At 39.3% G+C, this 25,940-nt stretch overlaps 1 protein-coding gene across 3 annotated transcripts; it reads left to right on the forward strand.

Moving 5' to 3' along the window:
• Positions 1 to 76: 76 nt before the first annotated feature.
• Positions 77 to 24,197, forward strand: KDM1B (lysine demethylase 1B). 3 transcript variants are annotated; one of them, XM_065753681.1, is made up of 22 exons: positions 77 to 172; positions 291 to 468; positions 3,015 to 3,117; positions 3,958 to 4,082; positions 5,862 to 5,951; positions 6,673 to 6,784; positions 7,556 to 7,672; positions 8,603 to 8,641; positions 9,722 to 9,926; positions 11,063 to 11,247; positions 12,155 to 12,331; positions 12,867 to 12,941; positions 13,574 to 13,711; positions 15,135 to 15,306; positions 16,336 to 16,463; positions 17,578 to 17,709; positions 18,535 to 18,609; positions 19,503 to 19,619; positions 20,354 to 20,479; positions 21,909 to 22,031; positions 23,222 to 23,374; positions 23,959 to 24,197. In XM_065753681.1, the coding sequence occupies exons 3-22, from the start codon at positions 3,028 to 3,030 to the stop codon at positions 24,040 to 24,042; spliced, it is 2,463 nt and encodes an 820-aa protein (XP_065609753.1). In that variant the 5' UTR covers positions 77 to 172; positions 291 to 468; positions 3,015 to 3,027; the 3' UTR covers positions 24,043 to 24,197. The 3 variants fall into 3 exon arrangements, with proteins under 3 accessions (XP_065609753.1, XP_065609752.1, XP_065609754.1); XM_065753680.1 differs by having other exon boundaries at positions 291 to 357; XM_065753682.1 differs by lacking the exon at positions 291 to 468 and having other exon boundaries at positions 115 to 172.
• Positions 24,198 to 25,940: the final 1,743 nt, after the last annotated feature.

Below are 25,940 nucleotides of genomic sequence, written 5' to 3' on the forward strand. Positions count from 1 at the left end.
GTGCGGCGGCACCTGCGCGGCGGTGGGGCCCGGCGGGACCGGACCGGGGCGGTGCCTCCCTCGCTACGCACCGAGGAGAGCGGAAGCGGCGGCGGCGGGAGGCGGGCTGAGAGCGCTCGGCGCCGGTAGGAGGAGGAGGAGGAGGAGGATGGCGCTGGGGATGGCCGCGGCGGTGAGTGAGCCCAGCTGCCCGCCGACCCCCGCCCCGGCTGCAGGGCAGGTGCAGCCCCCCCCCGAGCTCACCGCCGCGCCCCTCCCTCCATCCTTCCCCCCTTCTCTCCCCGCTGCAGCTCTAGCAGGAGGCGGCGCGGGCACGCGTGGATGCGCTCTCCGGCCCCCGGGCGAGCCGGCCCCGAGGTGAGCGCCCCGGGGACGCTGTCAGGGTCGCGGGGGCTCCGGGCCGGCTGCGGAGCGCTGGGACTGCGCGCTGCCGCGGCTCACCGGTTGCTCTCGCTTCCTGGGTGTGGGGTACGTGAGTGTGTGGTTTCTGTTTTCTTTCTCTTTTAATGTATTTTTTCCCAATGTAAACTTGCTGTCAACTCTGCCCGCACGGGCTGGGCGTTACGGGGATGAAGTGGCACGGAACGTGGCACAGATGGGCGTCCTTCTCCCCTTTAAAGGGTCTCTTTCCTCGGGCACTGCTGTGATAGGGTGTGCAGAGTCGCATACAGCATAGCGAAGTAGGCAGCGCCCGCTGTTCTTGAGAAAGCTGTGGGTGTGGGAGGTGTTGGGCTTTTGGAAGGGGAAGCGGGGGCAAAGTGGATTACAGCTGGAAACAATGGCCTTCATGCAGTTATCTCTGCTAACCCATCTCTTCTCCACCTTCTGCTTCATCCCCTTCCAGCAGCATTTGCGACAAAAACTACATCTGTGCTTTGCTTCCCTACGTCTGCCCGCTGCCCATCAAGGCAGGAGGCCCCTTTGAATCTTCACCATTGGTTTCAAACTAAAAGAGAGGAGGTTAGACCAGAGAGATGCCAGGGGGAGACCTTTCACTAAGACTGTGGTGAGGCACTGGCACAGGCTGCCCAGAGGAGCTGTGAGTGCCCCATCCCTGGAGGCGTTCAAGGCCAGGCTGGATGGGGCCCTGGGCAGCTTGAGCTGGTGGGTGGCAGCCCTACCCATGGTAGGGGGTTGGAACTGGATGGGTTTTGAGGGCCCTGCCAACCTAAGCCATTCTGTAATTGTTGTGCTACTGGACAGCCCTGCGAGCCAAACCTGGCTGTTTCATTTCATGGGGCTTGATGTGGTACTTTTGGGAAATGTAATTTATGGAGCAGTAGTTGGCTTTCATTTCTCTCCTCCAGCCACAGCTGGCTCCATACAGTGGCAATCTATGGTGGACCATTGCTGTTTTTTTTTTTTTTTTTTTTTTTGCATAAAACTATATATTTTCTCCCTCTAGTTATGTATAATAATTTTTTTTTTCATATACAAAAAAGTTAATTTTTGAATTGGTTTCCTGAACTCAGTTACTTTCTCACGTATGTGGCAATCCTGTGATTTTTTTTCTTCCCTTCTGCACTCGAGTTATTTCCTTCTACCTGGAGAGCAGAGGAAGGCAGGCAATCGCAGGACTTACATCACCTTCACCTGAAACTTTGTAACAACTCCCATTCTCTCTTGCTGCTACTTTTACTTACAAGAAACGTGAATGAAACTACTGCTAGCCTCCATCCTGTCAGTTGGAATGAGGAGGACTGGGCCTGGAACAACAGAAAGAAATCCCAGATATAGTAAAAATAATAAGAAAAAAAAATGCAATCTGATCCCTACTACATCAAGATGGCATTAATGATTCAGTGCTGTAGTCTGTTTCCTTTACATGTGGTGGAGTGCATTTAGATTTAATTCTTCCTCCAGGCTATCATTATTTGTATTTTATTCCCTGCAAAAAGAACAGTTTGATAATAACATTTTACATGTGCTTTCCCGTTTCTGCAGCGTACTTTCTCATACTCAGTGCTTTCCAGATTACATGATGAACTGCAGCCTTCTTCCTGTTCCCACTGATGTTGTTAAATACAAGTATGGATCTATCTTGTGGTGTAGAGCTTCTCTTTTCTCCTGAAGCAGTTTAGTAACTAAGTTTGTGATCTTCCACTTACAGCACAGCTGCTGTTGTTCAGACCTTAAATTCTGATGCACATTCATAGGAGGGTGCGTGAGTCATAGAATCACCAAAGCTGGGAAAGACCTCCAAAATCATTTAGTCCAACTGTCCACCTACCACCATATTTCCCCACTAAACAGTGTCCCTCAGTACAACATCTAAATGTGTCTTGAACACCTCCAGGGTTGGTGACTCAGCCACCTCCCCAGGCAGCCGGTTCCAGCACCTGAGCTCTCTTTCTCCTGTCCAACCTGAATCTCTGCTTATGCAACTTGAGCCCATTGCCTCTCAGCCTATCACTAGTTATGTAGAACAGGCTGGCCCTCACTTTGCCACAACCTCCTTTCAGGTAGCTGTAGAGTGATAAGGCCTCCCCAGAGCCTCCTCCAGACTAAACAGGCTCAGTTTTGGAACCGGTGTTTCACTTGGAGGTGAACATCTCTGCCGCTTGGAAAAGTGCTGTACCATGCAGATCTCTTGTTATCAATAAATCAGTTATCAGCAAGAAGAGCAACGTGAAAGCTGGGATGTCAGAGCTTGTGTTGTGAACTGAAGTCTACTCACTTTGTTGACCCTAATTCCAGTCCAGATCATCATGTAATGCAAATCAGATTACTGAAATCCAGGCTATGCTGATCTGGAACAGTCGGCCACGAAGTACTCAAGGATCTAATCTTAACTCTGAATTTAGTTTAAAATAAGATTGTTGTTCATTTCCCCATAATGCCGCCTTCTCATTTCCATCCTCAGTTGATAGCTAGACTGAGCAGATTCTTGTCCAGGTTACTCTGACTTGAAGAAGCAGTATAATTGTGGCTGTACCATCCAGGTGATCAGGCAGCTCTGCCAATTCAATCAACTATTATCTTTTTCTTCACTGCTCCCTACTTTTTCTTTGCAGGTCTAATAATACAATGTCAACTGGAAGGGTACGAACAAAGAAAAAGGCATGTCCTTCAGACCAGTCTCCAGACAGCCTTCCTCTGAGGAGTTCTGGAAGACAGGTATTTACAACAATTTGACACTCTTGTATTTTTTTTTTCCTGTTAATGTTTATTAAGAAAGAGGGTTTCACTGTGGATACTTCAGTGATAGAATGTATTTGCAGGAAGAGGGGAAATCAGTTAATTCTGTGAAGAAGTAGGCAAAGCTTCTTCTTTATCAGTGGTATTTGGAAGAGCCAAATGCTCAGTCTTGAAAATTCTTGATGTATTAAAAATTCAACCAGAGCCTTCTGCGCAGCCAAACTAGGCTGTCCAAGACCCGAATCAATGCATTATGCAGCATCTCTGAGGCCCGTAAGAGGCATGTGGTACATGTGGTATACACTTTTGTATCTGGAGTCCAAAAATTCCACCAAACCAGCCCTAATATTTTGTTAGAGATGCAGATTGATAAGATCACTGCTAATAAATATCAGTAGGTATATGAAGGAGACATTTTCTGAAGGCAAAATAGAATGAATGCCTGAGGCTTGACTCATTAGCATGTGATGGAGCTTAAAATACTATTTAAACCGGAGGCTTTGCTTATAATTTCTTCAATGGTATCAGTTTAAGTATGGCAAGACATTTTTGTATGCTTTAAATGATATTTCCATCCTTACTGATCTGTTTTTTTTCTTTTTTTTTTTTCTGGAGGGGGGAGGGGGAGAGAGAGAGAAAAAGTGGCCTAATTTGACAGCTGTTTCATGCTGCAGCTATTTCACAGTGGATTCAGAAAGTTTAGTTTGTGTCCTTTTAACCACTGAATGCCATGTCACAAACTGAAGAACTGTCTGAATGCCTCTTTGTAGAAAACACATCTGTGTCATTTCTGGTCAGATTTCAGCTATTCTTTATTAGGTGAAGAAGAAAGCAGCTGAGGCGACAGATGATGATGATGATGCATCAGAAAAGAAATACAGGAAATGTGAAAAAGCTGGATGCACTGCAACGTGTCCTGTTTGCTTTGCCAGCGCAGCCGAAAGGTTTGTTGATTTTTATTTGCATTTTTCCATGGACTCTTCTAAGCTTGCCGTTGCAATTTGAAATTCTAGCCACAAAATCCCTTCATTTCCAACTGTAGAGGGACAAACGAAGGGCACTAATGCCAGTCTTAAGATGCCAGGAAAGTGTCACAGGATGTTCGTTTTGAGGATAAGTTCCTTCTGCACAAGTTGTTAATTCTGATATAGTGTATCTACAGCTTAGTATAAGCCTACTGATGTCATTAACAGTGTCCTCTGGAACACAGCTTGTTTCTGTGAAACCAAGAGCGTATGAGTGTAACCTGAGGAAGCTAAACTTGCTTTCAAGATGGAAAATGAAACCAATTACTGCAGAAATTCTCGATCACTTTGTTGTTGGACTGTTTTGCAGTCTGAGGTGAGATTCTGAGCTTGACATTTTAGGACTTGGGAGACAATCACACTTCTTTGAACTCTTTGTTCTTAAGTTGTTTGTGACTTTCAGTGTGCTAACGCCAAGTCCTTTGCTTTCTGACCCTGGAGATGCATCTTGTCAGTACTGTGTGTTCAGTATCTATAATAAGAAACACATCAGACCTCGTTATGCTGTAGGCAGACTGTAATTATATGGCATTGTTCCCTGTCTCATTAATTGGGCAAACTTTCCTCATTTTATTTGTTCTCCAATGATGTAAAATACTCCAATGCCTCGTTTACTTATCTATGAGAATTCTTTGGTAGCTGGAGTTAAATGTTGTCACAGGAAAGCCAAGTGTTTCTGCAGTTGTTTAAGCGACTTTTAGGGGAAAGAAGTACCTGAGAAATCATGTTACAGTGATGTTATATATTTTTTGAAACTACAGATGTTGCATAAACTTTTTAAATATGTTATTTTAATAGATTATATATTCTCTATATATACATATTTCCACTAGAATACATATTTATGACATTATTTATTTGAGATGAGATCATTTCACTGCTGTCTATTTCAGTTAGTACCTTAGGTCACTGCTTTTTATCTTGTACATTTATCTTGAGTCATTTCATTGAGTTTAATGAGAGTTTTCTAAGTGAAGAGTGATTGCTCTGCCTAATGAATATAACCTTTGCTAATGGCCATTTATTTCTGAGAGTAATAAGGAATAAATGTCCAGAACGTGTAAGGGTTTCCTGAAGGTTTTCCCTCTTAAGGATAAAACTGCGGCCAACTTGGTCACGTGAAAAAATAGGCAACATCTATATTGTGTTCAGATTTGCATATATAGTTGTGTCAGCTGATCTGGGGACTAGATGTCATGATTTGTGAATCAGTCAATCACTCACACAAAAAACATATTCATCATGATGACCCCTTCCCAATCCTGCATCAGTAGCAGAACAGAATGACATAGGGTAAAGAAATGATAAGTTCCTACAGAGAGTGACTTTGCCTTACACATTTGAAAAATGCTTTGTGTGTCACAATATGTATTGCTAAAACAACTCTATGGAGGCTCCATGGATCGCTGTTGGAGGGGTATTGCTGGAAGCCAGACCAACTATAAAATTGCTTATTGTGTACACTTTGCCTCCTTTGCATCTGGTGTTGCTTCGTTTGAGAAGTGTCCAAGACAACTGAAATGATCTTCTTGTTATCTTTATTTGAATAACTGCAGTGCCTTGTACAAGTCAGCCTTCATGAACATAACAGAGTGTCCTGGCTCGTCCTGAATATTTGGTTCATGTTCTGGCATGTGCTATTGTTAATAGGGTTTTTGTAACGTATCATAAAGCTGTTTCTATGTTTCTGCATTTCAGATGTGCTAAAAATGGGTATACGTCTAGATGGTATCATCTTTCCTGTGGGGAGCACTTCTGCAATGAATGTTTTGACCACTACTACCGAAGGTAGATTTGCCCATTCAGATTGTGCCTTTTCAGTGCTTATTAAAATCTGACAGGCATTGCGTTTCAACTGTGGTTGTTGTATGGACTAATCGTCAACATATATGTGTAGCGTGAGCAAAATGAGTTACTTTACCTAGGCTGTTCTGTAGGTACAGTTATCCTAAAGCTTTCCTCTCTTCTAAAACAAGAGCAGAAAATTTTAAAAGATGTGAGTAGGTTTAATTTTAAGTACGTATATTTTCCCTTAGATAGCAGATTCGCTTTATAAGGTGAGCTCGGGAGAGAGAACTTGGCTCAGAGTAAGAGAAAAGCTAGCAAGCAGGTTTTGCTTTCATTTCAGTGACTGTGAAGATTCAGGTCAGGGTCAGGGAGTGCTCTGGGCTCCGGGCTCCTTTCTGTTTTTGTGGGAACTGAGTCCATCTCTACTAAGATTTTTGGGTGCTTATGAACTTGGCACCACCCGTAACTCAGTCTCTGTTTTAACTTCTGGGAAGTATGCTCATCACCAAGAGGATATAGTGGCCAGGGTGCTCTAATAAAGAGCTACCATAAGAACCACGAGTTGCTTTGTTTTTAATAGGAAAAATACAGGACTCTCTTCAGCCTTATTTCTCTGTCCTTATATACAATGTTTAATTTTAGAATCACCACTGTTGCTTAAAATGAACTAGATCATTCACTTTCCTGACTGCTTGCCTTTTTTTTTTCTCTTTCTTTTTAGCCATAAAGATGGTTATGAGAAATACACTGCCTGGAAAAGGACTTGGACAAGTAATGGGAAAAGTGAGCCCAGCCCAAAAGCCTTTATGGCAGATCAACAGCTTCCTTATTGGGTAAGGAGGACAGTGCTTTGTGGAATACAGTGTATTTCAATGGGATGTTAATTTGTGAAGGTATGTGGTTTTGATGGGATGTTTAGATTAGCTCCCCTGCCCTGACTTTTCCATTTCCTCCTTTCTTGATCTGAAAAACTTTCTGATACTGTATAATCAGGCAGCAGGTCAGCTGAGTTTTTACGTGGGCTAGCAAAAAGCTCAAGATAATAATTTTGACGGGCTTCTCTATCATCGGACACCTCCTCCAAGTCTCACAGAGAACAACTTTCTATTGCTTTTTGTTGAAGTGGCAGCTAAGATGTGCAATGTTCAGATAGAGTAAGACTTAGTGGGGAAAATGGGGCATACCAGCTATAGCAAACTGTGAGTGTGAAAGCCTTGCAAAACATTGATTTTTGTATTTCCGTGGTAAAGGGAGTAGAGAGAAGGGGATGGGAATGGAATAATGTTAAAAATATGTATGTTGTTATTGAAGTAGTGTATGACGTTTTTTGCAGCAATGCTTGCAAAAGCCACTGAAGTAGTAAATGGGTGTTGAATCAATTTTGGATTAGGTTCTGTGGTAAAACTCAGTCTTTTAGGACATCGGTGTAAGGCTTACGTACACAAAATGTCTTATGCCTGAGCGTTACATGAGAATGAATTTAACAACTGTACTTAAGACTTTCCTCACATCTACCTTCTTTCAGTTGGTTACCTAGGCTTCATTACCCTTATCTATAATCTGTCAGTAACAAGTAAAAACATGTTTGTTTTTTTGACTTGTAGGTGCAGTGTACAAAGCCAGAGTGTGGTAAATGGCGTCAGCTGACAAAGGAAATCCAGCTGACACCACAAATAGCAAAAACATACAGATGTGGTATGAAACTCAACAATTCCACCAAGGTAACACGGAAGACTTTTGCTCATATGGAAACTAATAACAAATAGCTGTTTCTTATTTGCAGAAATTATTTACTTCTTACTTTGCTGCTTAATGTTTCCAATTTAAAAATGGCTGCCTGACGGCCTGCAGAGCTGCATGGTTAAAGGCCTACAAGCTGTTTGTCCTTTTCTGCAATCTAAATAAAAATATCAAGAAAGAAGAATTTAAAATAATACCTGTCTGTAGTCAATTATAAAATCATTCATTCTGAAACTTTGAAAAAATTATCAGAATATACGAAATAAATGTGCACTGCAATGTTTGTTTGAGTTTTGTCAAGCCATACCCATTACTGAAGGAAAATGCTGGAAAAGTTCAGTGAGCTTTTAGTAACTTCTATCAAGTTTTACCATGGGAATTTTTCAGCTTTGTTGTGAAGATAACTCTTGAAACTAAATAGGAGTCCTTATAATGCCACAGAATCTTTTTAGTAAAAAACATAATATTTCATCCTGGAACTTTGTGATACTGTTGAAATAATTTAAGGAATTTTGGTTTTATAATCTAGACTGGAAGAATCTCTCTGAAAACTGTAGAATCTTCCCAGATTATTTTTTTTCCCTTCCAATTTGTTTTAGCATTCCACTCCACTTCATGGAATACAACACATATTTTAATTTCTGATCAGTAGAGATGATTTAATTCAACAAATGAGAAACATTTTCTGGGATATTGTTGTTTTTTTTTTTTTTTTTTTGGTGTGAAGTGTTTTGAATTATGTATTTCTCTATTATTTAATTTTACTAATACAAACATATGTGCTACAGAAAGCTAATGTGAATGCATTATTTGGTTTAAGGAACTATGCCATAGCCAAATGACCTTGTTTTATGTTTAATTTTTATTGTGTGATGTTAGAATAGCACTGATTCAATTGACCTTTCTTTCAGACGGAGAGCTCAGACCAATGCTCCATGCCTGAGGACTTGGTGAGTAGCAGTTGTTCCTCCTCATTTGTTCAGAATACAAAAGCAACCCTAAAGCATGGCATACGTCTTTCCTTTTCATGGTCTTTTGGCCAACTGTAGCAATACTTACGCATTTTGCTCAGAACACTATTTGCAGCAGAGCCTAGGACCTTCTCTCTCATCTTTTTTCCTCTCTTCCCTGGCCATACCAGTTAGATTTCAGGTGGTTCTTGGTGTCTTTGAGTTGCAGACAGAGATACAAGGTTCACTCCTAATTCTCATTTTTGATCAGGCAAAACAGCATTCAGCTGCCGGTTTTCAAATAAAACCCCCATCCTCAAATTTCCCTCTGCTCCAGGTGGTTTCCATCTTTAGTCAAGCTTGTCTCCTCTCTCTGAGAAGAGCATAGGAGTGCCAAAACATGTTTTCTCTCTCTTTTCCTCTACCTCCTAATACGAATGATACTTGATGCATGTTGGTGTCGCAATGGTTTTATGATCATGTAATCTCACGTTTCAGATTGAGTATGATATGATAAGCCATTGCTGGCAAGTGTACTTGAGGTACCTCTGTCCCAGGAGACGCGCTCACAATTACTGTTGACTGTTGTGGAAGCTTGGTTGTTTTGTTTCCTTAATGCATGTTTGCTTTGTAAAACAAGGCTGAATCAGAAGCATTTCTTAGTGTTTCAGAAGGTCTTTGATGGGGATAGCAGAATCTAAATTAAATCAGTCGGTTAGTTTAGACATATAATTCAGAATTCTGGTTGCACGAGCAGCTGTACATGTTTTGTCAAGAGCCTGGTAAGGCATAGCTGTATTGTTGTGGCATGTCTCATCTGTTTGTTTTCCACATGGGTGTGGACTTTGTGAAGTTTCAGCTCAGTTTCCGAGGTTAATACTACTAGTTGTCTGTGTCAGGCTGAGGATGGGGAAAGAGGGAGAGAAAATGTCTTCATGACATGCAAATCTGAGATTGGTACTTCTAGCGCTTTTTGGTGTCAGTTCTGGAGGGAGGGGGGAATTGGTTCATTTTACAACGTTTTCAAAGTACTGACGTGTTCTCTTCTCCCCTCTTTCCTTCACTTCTCCGCTTGGCCAGAGAGTGGCTGAAGTTTCAGACCATTGGTGGTACTCCATGCTCATACTCCCTCCTTTGCTGAAAGACAGTGTGGCAGCTCCCTTTCTAGCTGCATATTATCCAGACTGCGTGGGCATGAGTCCATCCTGTACCAGCACTAATCGTTTACCTGGTGAATCCAACCTTGTGAAGTTAGAGCACTTAAAGAGCGTGCCTAATTTGACTGGTAAGGGCCATCTGCAGGGCTCTGTTCCTTAAATAGGTGTGACGACTGTTGTCTTAAAACCCAGTTTATAAGGCACACAACGCTCCTGACTCAGAAACACTGGCTCTGTTCTCAGTGCTAACACACACGCTTTCTGAGTGATTGCCTGTCTACTTCTCTGTCATAATTTCCTCATTTGTAAGATAAAGGTAATGCATTTCTTTACGGTGTAAGCACAGCCCTCATAGGCTTTTTGATTACTACCTGCCATTTGGTAACAGAAATGGGAAGTTAACATGCCGTTACTTCAATATCATTTCTTTTCTTAAAGAAATTAAGGTTTATAATAACAACATTTAATTCTGTTCTTTTTTTATCCTGGGGAGCTTTGGGGCTTTGCAGAAAAGGATTAGATTTCTTAAGGCACATGGAGTTTGCTTCAGTTAGGTTTTTTGCTAATGGTAGCTCTGAGACTGACGATCCTGGGGATGAGATCTGCAAAATAGGTCCAGTATGGTAGAAGGTAATTCAGGATTCCCATTCTCATCCTTATTGATACACCTCAGTACTAGCTCAGAGGGAGTACTTGAATGCAAGTTCAGCATTTGTGTTATCCCAGCTGGCTTTGTTCTCCTTAGGCGCTGAAAAGAAATCCACTCATCTATTCAGCAGATATTTACCTGCTTTATAAACAGGAAAACAGTTTCATTATACAGAGCTGCTAGTGCTGCGTGTGGAAGATGATTACTTTTAGTCACTGCTCACTCTGGGTGGTGCTCAGAGCTGAAGATGAAAGTGATTCAGAGGACTCTGTGGGCCTGTACAGCACTGCTAGGCTTTAGACTTGAATTAGATACCCTTCCATGTTGGACCACTGACGGCATCTGAGGGCATGTACTGCTTTTCTGACAAAACTCAAACAGAAACCCTTGTAGGTCCAAGGCACATTGGGTAGTGCAACAGTAATTAATACTGCACAGCCCAGAGAGTAGGAAAAGAGAAAGCCACATCAAATGAAATCATTCTAAAAGTGGCTAGAGGTTGGGATGCTTCCTTGCTTCTTTATCTGTGTCAGGTCAGTGAATTGTCTTAAAGAGAAAAGGATAAGTCAGAAATATTACATTTTTTTTTTTTTTTGCATGTGTGTCTTCATTCAGTTGCAGGAATGAACAAATATTTCCAACCATTTTACCAGCCCAATGAATGTGGGAAAGCACTTTGTGTGAGGCCAGATGTCATGGAACTGGATGAGCTCTATGAGTTCCCAGAATATTCACGAGATCCTACCATGTATTTGGCCTTGAGGAACCTGATTTTGGCTCTGTGGTACACAAATTGCAAGGTAGGAGATGCTAAAAGTTAATTTGTTTGTTTCCAAATAATGGCTGCTGTTATGGGATGAGGAGCTTTTCAATGGGAGAAGGCAAAGGAATTGGACTCTCTTTCTAGATACAGCCTTATGGACCAGAAAAATTGTTTTTATACTTTTGAAAATTCATTCCAAGATTGGACTTCCACCCCAGCTCTAGTTACAATACCTAGGACCTTCAGGTATGGTAAAATGCTGAAGTTTTAAAAGCATTAAACCTGCACCAAATCTGCCCAGCTATTTACTTTCGAAGTGATGTTTGGACATTTCTAAACAGTTGTTTGTGTGTGCCTGACGATATATATATATATTTTCATATGAGTGGTGGACAAGGAAATGGTTGTTTTCTCCTTTTGTTAACTCTGCAATGCTACCCTTCATTGAAATTGCTACTCTTCACATTTAATATAAATAAAATCAAGAGCCAACTAGAATTTCATGTACTCTACTCTTAGACCCCGATATCTGCATTATAAGTGTGAAGATTTTGGATATTAATCTTGCTTTTATTCGGAATGTCATTTTAAAATGGATTTTAATGGAATGTAATCACAAGCATTGCCACCTGCAGTCAGGGATAGATTACAATACCACTCCTGTGCTCATGGAGTTTGCAAGAGTGTCTTTTGCACTTATGCTTTTATTCCAAGTTAATTTTGCTTTTTATTCATAGGAAATTGGAAGAGAGAAATTATTACCTTACTCTGTAAGACCAGCAAGAAACTTCCACAGTAATGGTTTATAAAATATTCTCAGAGACCTCTATGATTCGTGATTAATCTTTATCACCTGCTTTATGATTCAGATACGTTTCAAACATGTGAAAGTATTGAATATTAAACTATCAATGCTGCTTCTTATTTTTTTTTCTCTTCTACAGGAGGCTCTTACCCCCCAAAAATGCATCCATCACATAATTGTTCGAGGGCTCGTGCGTATTCGCTGTGTACAGGAAATGGAGAGGATACTGTATTTTATGACAAGGAAAGGGCTGATTAATACAGGGATTTTATCAGTCAGTACTGACCAGTATCTTCTTCCTAAAGAATACCACAACGTAAGTAGCTGTAACAATCCCTGTATTATTAGTACTATAAAATGAAATGGAAATTTTGTTTTGCTTGTTATCTCTATTTGTGTTGGAATTACTTCTAAAAGCAAACACGTTTCATGTGGTGCTCACAGTAACAGCACGTATGGGAGTCTCACCAGCCAGGTTCTGGTTTGCAAGAGCCATGATTAAAGCATATGTACTTATGACTAGCAATTTTCATGACAGCATACATACATAATCAATGCATTCTGTAATAGAATACCTCCTAGAAAAAGTTGATTTCTGTGTGGAGAGTGTATCAGCATGTGTTCTCAATTTATAAAAAAGCTTTTATTGATGGGACCCAATTTGAGACTGAAACTGTTCCAAGTTAAGTGTGTTATCTGTCTGAGAACTGTTCCAGTTGAAAGAAATTGAGACATGTGCAATTAAAATTGCATTTCTGAAATCGGAGGGTTTAGCAAGAAGAATAAATGTGCAATGATCATTTATATTTTAGCCCTTAACTACTTCTATTTACCTGAATGTTATTTTGTAGAAATCTGTCATTATAGTTGGGGCTGGTGCAGCAGGATTAGCAGCAGCCCGACAGCTGCACAACTTTGGAATTAAGGTAAGAAACTTTAGAGTGCCTTACTCGAAAAATCAGATTTCCTCTGCTTTGAAAGCAGTCTTCCTCAAAATGAAGAAATAACCTCGTTCTTAGAAACATCCAGGCATGGAGCATCCTAATTCATTTGCAAAATCGGGGGCTTCATTGAGTAAATTTTCTGTTAAAGACGGAATTTATCTTCATCTAAATTTTAACAAAGCAAATACTGCGTATTGTACACAGACTTGAGCAGGGAGGATAAAGAGATACAGCAATATTTGTGTATATATAATGCAACTGTAGATGCCGTCTGCTGTTTAAATGAGATTCTCTCTCCATTTTGGACTTCAGTGCACCCACTTGTTTATTAAACAGGGAAATCACACATATTTCCCTTTCCCCCGTTTATTATTACCAGTATGATCCCAATATATTAAAAAAACTTTACACATCGGAGTATACTAACGATCTTTATACATTAAATGTTTGTAGGGCTGATGCTTAAAGAAATGAAAGGGCATGTTGCTTTCCTTTTCCTTTTTTTTTTTTATAATAAGTGAAACCCTCGATCCTGTTGCTCCATTATCTCTTCCTTTTTTTTGCTCTGGAGTTGGACACATCCCCCCCACTTACTGGACTGCATTGTGTCATAGGTCATTGTCCTAGAAGCTAAAGACAGAATTGGTGGCCGAGTGTGGGACGATAAGACATTCACAGGCGTCACTGTTGGGAGAGGTGCACAAATCGTCAACGGATGTGTCAACAACCCAATGGCACTAATGTGTGAGCAAGTGGGTTCCCTGCTGTGGTCATGCATTATCATTACAGAAAAACTTGTTAGAAAGCAGGCGTGGGTGGGCGGGTAAGGGTGGGAGTCTCCTTTCATGGCACGATTAAAACACTGTTCAGTTTTGAGTAAACTCTGTGTTGCTGCCGTATCTTCGGTGACAGATGGGGACAGAGGAGGGCTGCACAATGCTTTTTAGGCACATTACGTTAGAAAGAAACAAGGTGGCTCCAGCTTCAAAATTGGAAGAAACTTTTTTTTGCCCTTTTCTAGAGATAAAAATGTAAGAGGCACCTGACAGACTGCTCATTCTAGTACAGACAAAACTTTACAGCTGAGAAACGCTTTACTGTGGTATGTTATTGCTGTGCTGTTGTAATACACAGCTCAATTACAGACTTGCCTTTGCTTGGCCTCTGCATTTCTAGTTTGATTCTGAACAAATAATGCCTAATGTGTTTACCAGATACTTCTACAAACACAGCACAGTTTGATTTTTTTTGAGCAGGAAGCAGAATTTCCCCCGGTGGAATCTGAAGTTTATTCAGAGAGGCATGTAAATCCAGTCCACACCGTTTTAACTGCTTAGTGTTCTATAGTGTCATGAAGAATCAAAATGGTGGGCTTTATTATTATTATTTTTTAAAACACACTTTAGTTATGAGGCGAGGAGCAATGACTTTTGAATGCATGTTGAGTACCTGCCTTACGTGGTTATTTGATGTCATATTTCATTCAGAGTATAGCTCTATATTGAGATCTGCAGTGGGGAGCAACATTCCACAGATACGTGAGGACATGTGAAAAACACTGGAGTGCACTTAAGTAACAAGGCCCTAGGGAGAATCTCAAGACTGACTGTGTAGAATTTAATGAATTCTTTGCTCTGAGTTGAACAAGCAGAGAAAAATACTCGATTTAATTCAAAACCGTTTCTTTCTTTGCTTGCTTGTTAATGAAGCAGGCAGTAACTGGCAAGATGCATCCTGTTGAGGCCTGAATTGCAGGGAACTGTTAGGCCACCAGCATCAGAAAGCTGTTGAAAAGAACTAATTTCAGTGGTGATTAGAAAATACAGTGACGTAAAAATGAACGAAAGTGGTTCCTTATGTTTGATACCAGACACGTCTCTGTGCTACCCCGTGCCTTGACAGGAAAGTTGGAGATGAGGTTTCAAGGAATATCTGATACAGAAAAGAATGGAAGAGTGGGGAAAAGCAGTTTGTGGACAACTACGAGATTGAAGAGCTGTTGGTATTCGAGAGGACAAGTGTCTGAGTTAATATGACTAATTATTTAAGATCATGGATGTTTTCTCATTGATATAATTTAACTCTGAGGGATTCAGCTTTCTTTAAATAACCGTGAGCTGCTAGGCACTGTAGTTTTTCCATACTTTAAAAGCAATAAAATGTCTTTTTCTTAAGCTTGGCATTAAAATGCACAAACTAGGGGAGAAATGTGACTTGATCCAGGAAGGTGGAAGGATAACAGATCCCACTATTGATAAACGTATGGACTTTCATTTCAATGCCATCCTAGATGTTGTCTCTGAGTGGAGAAAAGATAAAACCCAACAGCAAGATGTTCCTCTTGGTGGTAAGTGGGAGATGTACTTAAAAGTGAATATGTTGGCTGTGCTCATAGCCATCAGAACTTATAGGTTTATATTAAAATGCCTTTTACATCAGACATTTTTAGAAGCATATGTCTGCACATCTAACCTTTAATACAACAGTGATAATCTGGCTCCATTGATGACAATTGACAACTTGTATACACGCAGACTAAAAAGTCCTGTGTAACTTCTAAGGAGGACGAATTTGAAGGCTTTAATAATACTATATTACTTTTAGTGTAGTATCTTGTTTTAATAACGTAGCTTTTTGCAGTGTTACTAGTGGCAGTTGAAGTTCATAAGACCTGCTCCTCACTGACGCAGGCTATAGCTAGCTGTAACTTCTATTCTCTATGACTTATCTGTTTAAAAAAAATCAGCCTGATCAAAGTCTTTTGATGGCAAGAATGGTCCCATCTCTGTTGCTAATGCCTCCCACTTACAGCTTGTGAGCACGTCCAACAACAAATACACTTGCTCAGAAACAGGTGTGGGATGAGTAAGACAAAAGTAGTAGCATTGTGCTCTTGAGTGAACTCTGGATCAAATTCCTCAGCTCTTCTTGTTTTGCTTAAAAACAAACAAACAAGCCCAGGATTTATTTGCAAGGATTCTCTTATATTAAAAGTGTTGTTTTTTTTCCCCTGAAGATATATCTTCAACAGTGTATTAATTATAGTGAAGAAATGAATGTCTCTCCTGTCTCAATTGACTATCCCACCTATACTGTTGCATTTAGTATTTTTTCAATATATATATTTTAATATCTTCCTGATGCTACGTACATTTTCTTTTTGAAGAAAAAATATTTTCTTAGGGAAACCTATGAGTAAGCAACAAAGTTATATTTTATCATCAAAAGATCTTGTGGTTTTTCTACGAGAAGAAAAACATCTTAGCGCAAACAAGCTTGAAAAGCTTGTGATCCAGAGAATACTGAAATGTAGTAGGGCTTCTGATGAACTGTGATATATCCTCATTTGAAACGTTTTTTTTTTTTTTTTTTGCAGAGAAAATACAAGAGATCTATAAAGCCTTTATTCGGGAGTCTGGCATCCAGTTCAGTGAACTGGAAGAAAAAGTACTGCAGTTCCATCTCAGTAATTTGGAGTACGCCTGTGGCAGCAATCTCTCTCAGGTGAGTTTTGATAGCTGTGTTTTGACATGGTTGAGCTCTATGAAAAATAGTGTTGCAACAACACTGAGAAGCCATCTGATTCCCCACAAGGCCTCAATCAGCTGTCCCTAAGTTACTTCTAAATCCTTAACCTGTTCTTCACAAGTATTGTGATATAAATTCCAGCACCTCTTTAGGCAATCTAATGGGAGTGCATTACACACTTGCAGTAAAATTCTCTTTGTTTTCAGAAGTAAATGATGCAGTGGAATAGGGCATTTTGCTGAGATTCTGGGTGGTAGGATTCACACGAGAGTTATTCTTTCTCAGATGTTATGTGTGACTTCTGCTTCTCAGTTGTGTTTAAAAAAACTGAGGTATTTCTCTACCTTGCTAGGTATCTTGAGAATAAAAGCATTTAACTTCTGAAGTGTTCCAACACCACGACAGTGGGCCCCAGTTCACCACTCCTAGGTATTCTGCTGACTGTATGATATGGTGTGAATGCAACTGCACTGATAGGAATTGTCATTCCAATAGCAGTTTGAGAATTGCTTCACTGCCAGGTGGTGACGGCCAAGTACAAATATTACTGTTGCACTATGAGTCTGTGGGGGAGAGAATGGCAGTGAAAGCAATCATGGAAGAATCTGTGAAGATAGAGAATAATTCTATTGAGGTATTTTTTTAGCATCTCCTTTCCCCCTTCATGTTGGGAAATATTTCATTTTTATTCCAAATCTTAGGGTTATAAAATCTGATTTCTTTGCCAGAGAGAAAACTGAAATAAGCACACTGCAATCACTGCAATTCACCTCATTTTTTGTATTACTTCCTTCTTTTATTTTTTATTTTTTCCTACCCCAAGCACAGCTAAAAATTACTAGCTGGTGACAAAGTCATATTATGACTGAATCCAGCAATTATAAGACAGTTAGAGGCCTTGGGATATAAAGGCCTCTATAAATATATAGAGCTGTTTATTTTTGTCAGCAATGCCATACATTCTCACGTACTTTTTTTCTCTTTCTTCCAAAGTTATGGAGGGAATTAGGGTGGCTTCCAACTTTTGGGACTTTTGTTAGAACCTACATCACCTTACTGGTAGAGACAGCTAGTTATGTTCTCTCCACAGGTATCTGCACGCTCGTGGGACCATAATGAGTTCTTTGCTCAGTTTGCTGGAGATCACACTCTCCTAACTGTGGGATATTCCACCATCATTGATAAGTTGGCTGAAGGGTTGGACATCCGGTTAAATTTCCCAGTAAGTCTGGAAAAACATTGATGCAATAGGCATTGCTTTACTTTGACATAATCATTGTGTTCTTTTTGACCAGGCAAATTTGGAGTTCCAATGATTCCAACTTATCTCTAAAAAAGGACAAGTTCAGAATTTCCTTTGTTAACCTTCTGACTGATCAGAAATTGTTGATGTTGCCATTAGCATTGAGTAACTATTTTAAATCACAGAATTGTAGGGGTTGGAAGGGACCTCTAGAGATCATTGAGCCCAGCCCCCCTGCCCAAGCAGCTCCCTAGCCCAGGTTGCACAGGTGGGTGTTGAATGTCTCCGTGAGACTCCACAAGCTCTCTGTGCAGCCTGTGCCAGTGCTCTGTCACCCTCACTGTGAGGATCTGTGATACTGAAAACACAGCTGTATTTCTGCATTCTAGGCATGCAGTCTAATCTATTATACAAATGTAATTCTAGTATTTGATTTAATGCAGTATTCAAATATACTAATACATACTAATACATACTAATAAAAAATCAATTTAGTTAACTGACCTGAATTTTAAGGAGTACTGTAATGAACAGTGGCAGACTCTCTAGTAAAGAACACTGTGCCATTTCCAGAAATTCTCACTAAGGACCATCTTAAACATAATAATGTGATGAGCTGCTAAGATTAGAATCATAATGATTTTTCTTTCATGGAGGTTCCCCCCTAGTCCCGGCAAGTATTGATCTGGAAATCTGCACTCTTCAGCTCCTTTGCAGGCTGGTGCTACATTAGCTATTCTTGTCTGAACTGACACTGTGCATACAGATTTTGTAGTATAACCTTTTGCATTTGTATTTCAACAGGTACAGAGTATTGACTATTCTGGTGAAGAAGTACAGGTCGCTACTGCAGATGGGACTGTGTGGAGAACACAAAAGGTACCCAAAATGCTTTAAGTTGATGGATTTTGGAGAACACAACAATGGTATTTTCCACAGAACGTGTAACCCTGATTATTTTTTTCCCTTCCACAGAAGACTGTTTAGTCTAATTTTTCACACTTCAAAGAAAACTCATACGTTCCAATGATCTGTATTTGGGTGTTCTAGAATCTATTTGTCATTGAACGTGCTTGAGTTTTGAGTACCACTTGATTTAAAGAACTAAGGACTACAAAGGTAGAACTAAAAATATGAAGCACATAGATTTTCATCAGGTCTCTGAAGTGATGGTTTTCTTGGCTCCATTCCCTACTCAGCTTTACCCCATCTGACATGCTATTCTGCCCTTTAAAATGTCTCCCTTTGGGATGCAGGACTCAACAACCTGCTGTCTCTCAGTCACCCTTATTTCCTACATCTTCATTTGCTTTGTACTGAAAGAATTATGTTGAAGGTATCATTTTAAAAATTATTATACCTATACATGATCAAAATAGGATTGGCACCACCAGTGTTACTGTACCATTTTTAAAGGGAGGAAATCTGTGAAGGAAAACGAAAGACCTTTTCCCCTTTCAAAAATAATTTTTGTTAATCTGATGGTCTGGTTGACTGCAGTTTATGAGAGGTATTAAAATTACCAGCATGGCTTGCCACTCACACAAGCAATTCAACAGTTTGCAGCTTAGAAGTCAGAAAACTTAGGGATCTGCTCTCACCTGAATGTAATTCATATGTTTCCCATTGACGTGCAGTAAAATCAGACACTAATGTTGAGATATCTGGTGAGTATTACACATGAATAATCCATGATAATTTAGAGGATGCTATTAATCTTAAGTACAGTGTTCAGCTTCTGCTGTGATTGTGACTGTAACTGTTTCTCTCAGGTATTAGTGACGGTACCACTGGCCCTTCTTCAGAAAAATGCCATTCAGTTCAATCCTCCACTGTCAGAAAAAAAAATTAAAGCTATTAACAGTTTGGGAGCAGGAGTCATTGAGAAGGTAAGCAAATTCAGATCATTTTTCAGTTCCTTTTCATAGAAATACTGGCAGTTATGGCCCTGTTCTTTATGGAGTATTTCTTGGGGTTTGCTTACATATTCAGTTTTGCTTGTATCCTCAAGTCAAAACTCTTCTGTGATGTATCTGCTATTTGCAATTTTGAAGGAGGGGTTGGGGAAGGAAGCGTGGAAAAAAATATTTTGCTGAGCAAGCCTTCACAATGACCTTAGATATTCCACAGTTCTCATAATACGCTTAATCCTGGCCTTTTTTGGCCTAGGAAATACATGAACTATTTAAGAAGAATACTCAAAGCTGTGTATTTGACCAGCTTGTAAGATCCCTTAACTTTTCCTAGTGGAAAAAAGATTGCTGCTCCTGAAAAGATCCCTCATAATGTCTGTGCTTGGAATAAAACAGTAATGCCAAAAACAATACTATAACAATGTGCAAATTTAAAGGCAAGACTCAATGATCCTCATCTGTTGAAGGAAATTTATGAGTTCTGCATTAGGTTTGTAAGAACTGCCAAACTTGAGCACTTTCCATAGTGAGTTTCACGGTGAATTTAGTTCTATTTTCAATTTCTGAGACTTCAGTTTAAATATTATTATTTGAAACTCCCTCAGAGAACTGTGTTGAAAATTGAGTAACAAAGGGAAAAGAATGAGACGAACAGTTATGAGTTTTGTGATGCACTACGAAATACTTTGATTCCATCTATCTCTCTCCAGATTGCATTGCAGTTTCCTTATAGATTCTGGGACAGTAAAATTCAAGGTGCTGATTTTTTTGGTCATGTTCCACCCAATTCCAGCCAACGTGGACTCTTCAGTGTTTTCTATGACATGGATCCAGAGGTAACATACTCTATTTCCTGCTGACCCTTCAGAAATCCAGTTTGGAATCTAAATGCAATAATTACTGAACAGTGATGGCTCCCTTTTTTTTTTTTTCCTTTTAAATGAAGTGGAATCACTTTTATTTATCCAGAAAAAGCTGGTTTATACTTTTTTGTAAGAAATGCCAATATTTTCCCAGGTCTGGGTACAACATAATACACAAGTATGTTAATACTTTTAGTCTTAAAGCTGTTCTGAAAACAAGTGTGCAAGACCTGAGTACAGATGAACAAAATATGGAAAAGTCTGCCTGTTACTTCAAGTTTAAGACTTCTGATTCCTTACTTAAACCACTTATAAAAGACAACGTTGGCTTATCAGTACTTACTGGCCTGCACTGGCCTGCATGACTTGTGAGGTTGTGGAAGACAAGCGGTAGGTTTTGCATGAACATGAGGTCTGCAGGGTCAGTCTCAAAACCAGTTCAGACCAATGTACTGGCATTCTGTTTCCCTTCCCTGACACTTCCAAACAGACACACTACACATTTAACCTACTTCTTCATGCGTTAACAACTGCTGCTTGCTGCTTGACAGCAATTATAATTTGTTTTGGAACCTTGTGTTTACTGTGAGAAACTATCCTGTCAATATTGTGCTATGTCATCAGAATATCAGTACCTGTATATGACTTTCCGTTTAGACCTCTTGTCATCTCCTTAATAGTTACAAGATCATTCTATATGGCATTCAGCACAGTGATGCTGTCAGAAACACTAGATATAATTATTAACTTGCTTGATAGCAATTCTGATAGCTATCAAGTTTAGTAACATGAGATAAAAGAGGGAGAATTCATGCAAGAATTTGAGAATCTGTGTAGTATTCTGTGGTGACTGCTTAATCTTTGAAACTACTGAATCACGGCAGATTTCCTGAAGTGAATGGAAGCATCAGGAGAACTGAGCTTTCATTTCTTGGGCCAAAATCAGCTGCTAAGAACTTAGCCTTGGCTCGACTCCAAAACACATGCAGCTAGTATTTAAATAGCTCATCTCTGTTACCGTCTTTTGAAACCGGAGTAGAGTTGATGTGAAGTTTTGGCACAGGAGTTTGAGAGGTCTGTCTCAAAGGTCAAATTTTTGGGTGTAGCCTTTCCAATAGGTATACAGGGAGTTTTCAGTTAATCCTGTGAGTTGTGAGAGGGGCTGACTGTTGCCTGATACAGGTCTCCCTTAACAAGATGTCAGAGGACGTTCGTACCTGGAGCGTAAACACTGAAGAATAGAAAGCCTTTATTCTAAAGAATCAGAGCTGACTTTGTCTAGAATAAAATTGTTCTGTAGCTGAAAAATGTCTTTATCAATAGTAATTAAAAGGGGCTCTTTAAGAAATAATTCAACTGAAAAATTTCAAGTAATATTCTATGTCAATGTGTTATTTTCTAGGGCAAACAAAGCATTTTAATGTCAGTAGTCACCGGAGATGCAGTGACAACCATTAAGAATTTAGATGACAAACAAGTACTACAACAGTGCATGACTGTACTTCGAGAGCTGTTTAAGGAGCAGGTAAGAAAACTCTTTTCTCTTAAAAGATGTGAATTAACGTGCCAACAGACATAAAGCTTCTGATTGCACTACTTCATGATGTACAGGAAAACATTTGATACTTTAGACTATTTCTTTTCCTAGAAAACATACTTTTGGTAACAGCTTTACAGTTACCAGAATTGCAGGCAATGTAAGTCCACATACCTGCTATTTTCACCTCATCAGAATGTACAGGCAGCAAAGAGGTCTCCCATGTGGTGCTAGTTTTGTCTACAAGGATGATTCTCATGTCTTTGTCCCCATGGTTTATCACAGTTGTGAATTTTAGCCATCTCTTGGCAACATCACAGGATTTTCAAAGGTAGCTTTGTGGGCTGTACCAAAACCTCCTTCTGGGATGTCCTCACAACTTGCCATACGTATCTGTTTGGCTAGCAATTGCTGAGCCTTAGTTTTTTGGAGGTGATTGGAATGGAACAGTCTATTTGTTGATACCAAATGCTGTGCAGGTGACAATCAGTGGTACTTCTTTGTACTTGTCACAAGTCCCTTAAGAGTAAGACGCGGCTGTAGTTACATGAGCCTTCATAGAGTTATTCAGGTTCTTTCTATTGAGTGGAGCATGAACTTACATGGTGCAATGGGACAAAGAATACACAGTATTATAATCACAGCTTAATTACAGACTTTCCTTTTGTTTCTCCCTAACTCTGGCTTTCAAACCAGCTCATTTTCTGATTTTAGACAAGTCATTTCTTCACTGGAATAAAATCATCCGCAGAATGGAAATTACATTTTGAGATTTGAACTAGAATTAACAAACTCTTATGTCTTACTAAGTTTTAAGATGCTTATGTTGTACACCCAAATGTGCTCAGCTATGTTGATGTTGGAGTTTTATCTGTTTGCAAGATTATGTGTTACCGTGATGGAATTTTTTTTTACCTTTGTAGCTCTAGGTAGAATACAATATCCATATTTGTTGCATTCAAAAACAGAACAACTGTAATGTTTCAAACATCAGGCAACTCTAGCAAACACATCATCTTCTGTGCTTAGTGCTGCAATAAATAAAACTGAGATTCAATTCTGGAACTTAATCCAATCTGCAGTACAATAATACTGCATACTCCCTAAGGATATGGAAAGCTATACAAATGTGAGCTCTTCTTTGTAGCATGTAAGTAAGTTTTACTGTAATTATACAGGAGGTTCCTGACCCAGTGAAGTTTTTTGTTACTCGATGGAGCAAAGACCCTTGGCTCCAGATGGCATATAGTTTTGTAAAAACAGGAGGCAGTGGTGAAGCTTATGACATTATAGCTGAAGACATACAAGGGACAATTTTTTTTGCTGGTGAGGTAAGTATCTTTGTTACTGTTGATTTAAGGTTTTTGGGGAAGTATTTATGTAAGATCCATCCTTCGCTAGACAACAGCTATTAATTTAGAGGTAGCATATAAGCACACTGTTACACAAATATACTAATGTTTTCATTTTGACACAGACCTGTCTTTACTCCCACTGTTGGGCATAGGTAGTTCACCATGTATCTCAGGCTGGGCATGAATTGCATAAGCAGCAAGAGCAGAATATGACAGAGGCACATGTTCCATTTGTATTTTTAGTCAAATTAACTTTTTGTTACTGGGTAACGTGACAAGTGTATGCTGCTGATAGCATTGGGTGCATTCTACATTGAAACAGTACTCAAAGTGCTTACAGCAAAACACACTACTAACTTTGCTAGCTGACTAGTTTTGCAGATTTAGATTTATGAATTTGACAGCATCATTCCTCTAAAATTCTTCCAACTAAGTTCTCCATAACCTTTTAAAATGTTGGTACATGCCTATGTAAAAAATAACTGATCTGAACTTTTCATTTTGTATCTGTTTTAACAGCTCTAGAAACAATAAATTATTATTATTGTTTTCTAACACAGGCCACAAATAGGCACTTTCCTCAGACCGTTACAGGAGCTTACTTGAGCGGGGTTCGAGAAGCCAGCAAAATAGCAGCATTTTAATTATGAAATTTTTGTGCTTATAGATATGTTTTAAATTGTTTTTTGTGGGTAAAACTATCTTAAAGTTTCCTATCTGCTGCCTTTATTCCAAGTGGTACTGAAATAGTATATGGTACCTGAAGAGAAAATCTTCATCTTCCTTTTCTGGTTTTTGTTTGTTTCCCCTTTTAAGCCCCTAATGATACCTGTTGTTGGGGTTTTATTTTTTTTTCATCCAAAATATTACTAGCAGAAGTGACATTGGAGTCTCCGGCCACAGCTTAACTAATGGAACTTTTGTTGTAAGTCCCTTTCTGTGTGGCTTAAGTAGTGATATTGTAGATCTTCATTTCAGAAGGTCATTGTTAAAGCAAGATGAACTTAACATTCAGCATTAAAAATGCTGGCAGTTAGTAAAGGGAGAATGGGAGTTTTCCACTAACTGTGCTTCTCAGGTTGATTATGCTCAGAGGAGTTCAAACTTGCTCCCAAAAGCCTGAATAACCCAGACAAACTCCAGAATTACTGTAGGAAGGCACTCAGCTGTCATTCTTTCTACTTGCAATCAACGCCCTCTTCTACAGTATTTCTCATATTCTTAGCCTCCTCCACCCAGGCTTTGGAATATCAAGTTTATTCCTTTAAATCAGACTGCTGGAACAGTTTACAGTGCAATCATAGGTTATTGTAGCTAAAAAAACTTGAAAGTAAAAATTAACTTTTACATTACTTTAAAAACAACTTTGAAATATTCTCCCTGTTACCTAATTCAGAGAAATCCTTGTTACAGTAGGTAAGCTTAGAATTGCTTAGTGCTTCTGATCATGTAGAAAAAAGATAGCTTGAGAATACTCTATTTCTAAGGTCATTTGGAAAAAAAAACCCTCCAAATTCACCTGGACTGAGTAGAGGAACTAACTACTGCTATGAGTGCACAGTGTGGGGGGGGGGAAAGAACTCTAAGTTCCTGACAGCTCATTCAGCTTTCATATTTAAAAAAAAAAGTGAAGATGAATGAGGAAAAATATTAACACTTTATGAAGGGCTGAAATAAGGTGGCATGCACTTTGACTTGAAGTTTTATTTTTTTTCCTTTTGTTATTAAAAACTTGTGGGAGTTATTCAGTAAGGGCTAAGCATCCATCCAATAGTTTTTCCACGGGATGGGGAAGACAAAGTATTTTTCAGTAGAAATAAGACAGGCACAACCAGGATATTGTAATACTGTTCCATTAAAATGGAATTCACGGGAAAGAAAAATGAAAACCAACTTGTAGTTGCGTTCTGCCATACCTTCCCTGTAACTTTACTGCCTCTTGTTTTCTGGAAGGATAGTAAGCACTTAATTCTTCTTCCCCCTTCTTGTTCTATTTTGATCTCTTCATGTAAGAGTGACACAGCAAGCTTTTTTAGCTTTTACAGTGCTCATTTCCATAAAGCTAGAAAAAACAAAAGCAACGTTAAGAAAAATCCTACTGAATAAATGCAATTCTTCTTTTTAAATACCTAATAATTTGTTTTTAGAGTAGCAACGATATTATTAAATATCTTTATTTAATCTCTAATTTACAAGCTGAAGATGTTTATATAACTAGATGTTTTTCAGACAGATATTCTGTTCTGCTTCTTAAAGCTGAATTATGTGGATTAATAGGAAAAGTGTAACTGTTCATATTTTTTCTCTACATAAAGGCTAGTATGTACAGTTTTGGAAGAATTTCCAAATATTAAATTGTAATTTAAAGGCTATAAGAAGCAAGACAAAGTCCTTTGATAGAAGATAATCAAACGTCAAATTTTGCTTTTGGTAATTATTTGCACTTTGTTAGTTCCATATATGCCAGGCTCACTTACAGCTTAACTAGGAAAGATTGAGAGCTGTACGTATTTGAGCTCCCAGTTTCTTTCCTAGTTTATCA

Source organism: Cyrtonyx montezumae, unplaced genomic scaffold, assembly GCF_038088225.1.
Source record: "Cyrtonyx montezumae isolate F1298 unplaced genomic scaffold, pur_monq_1.0 scaffold_8, whole genome shotgun sequence".
NCBI lineage: Eukaryota > Metazoa > Chordata > Aves > Galliformes > Odontophoridae > Cyrtonyx > Cyrtonyx montezumae.

Bases quoted from the DNA above. Each gene is read 5' to 3' on its own strand.
- KDM1B (XM_065753681.1), top strand. From the start codon at position 3,028: ATGTCAACTGGAAGGGTACGAACAAAGAAAAAGGCATGTCCTTCAGAC. The intron at 3,118-3,957 runs GTATTTACAACA...ATTCTTTATTAG, and splicing joins TGAGGAGTTCTGGAAGACAG to GTGAAGAAGAAAGCAGCTGA. The intron at 15,307-16,335 runs GTAAGTGGGAGA...TTTTTTTTGCAG, and splicing joins GCAAGATGTTCCTCTTGGTG to AGAAAATACAAGAGATCTAT.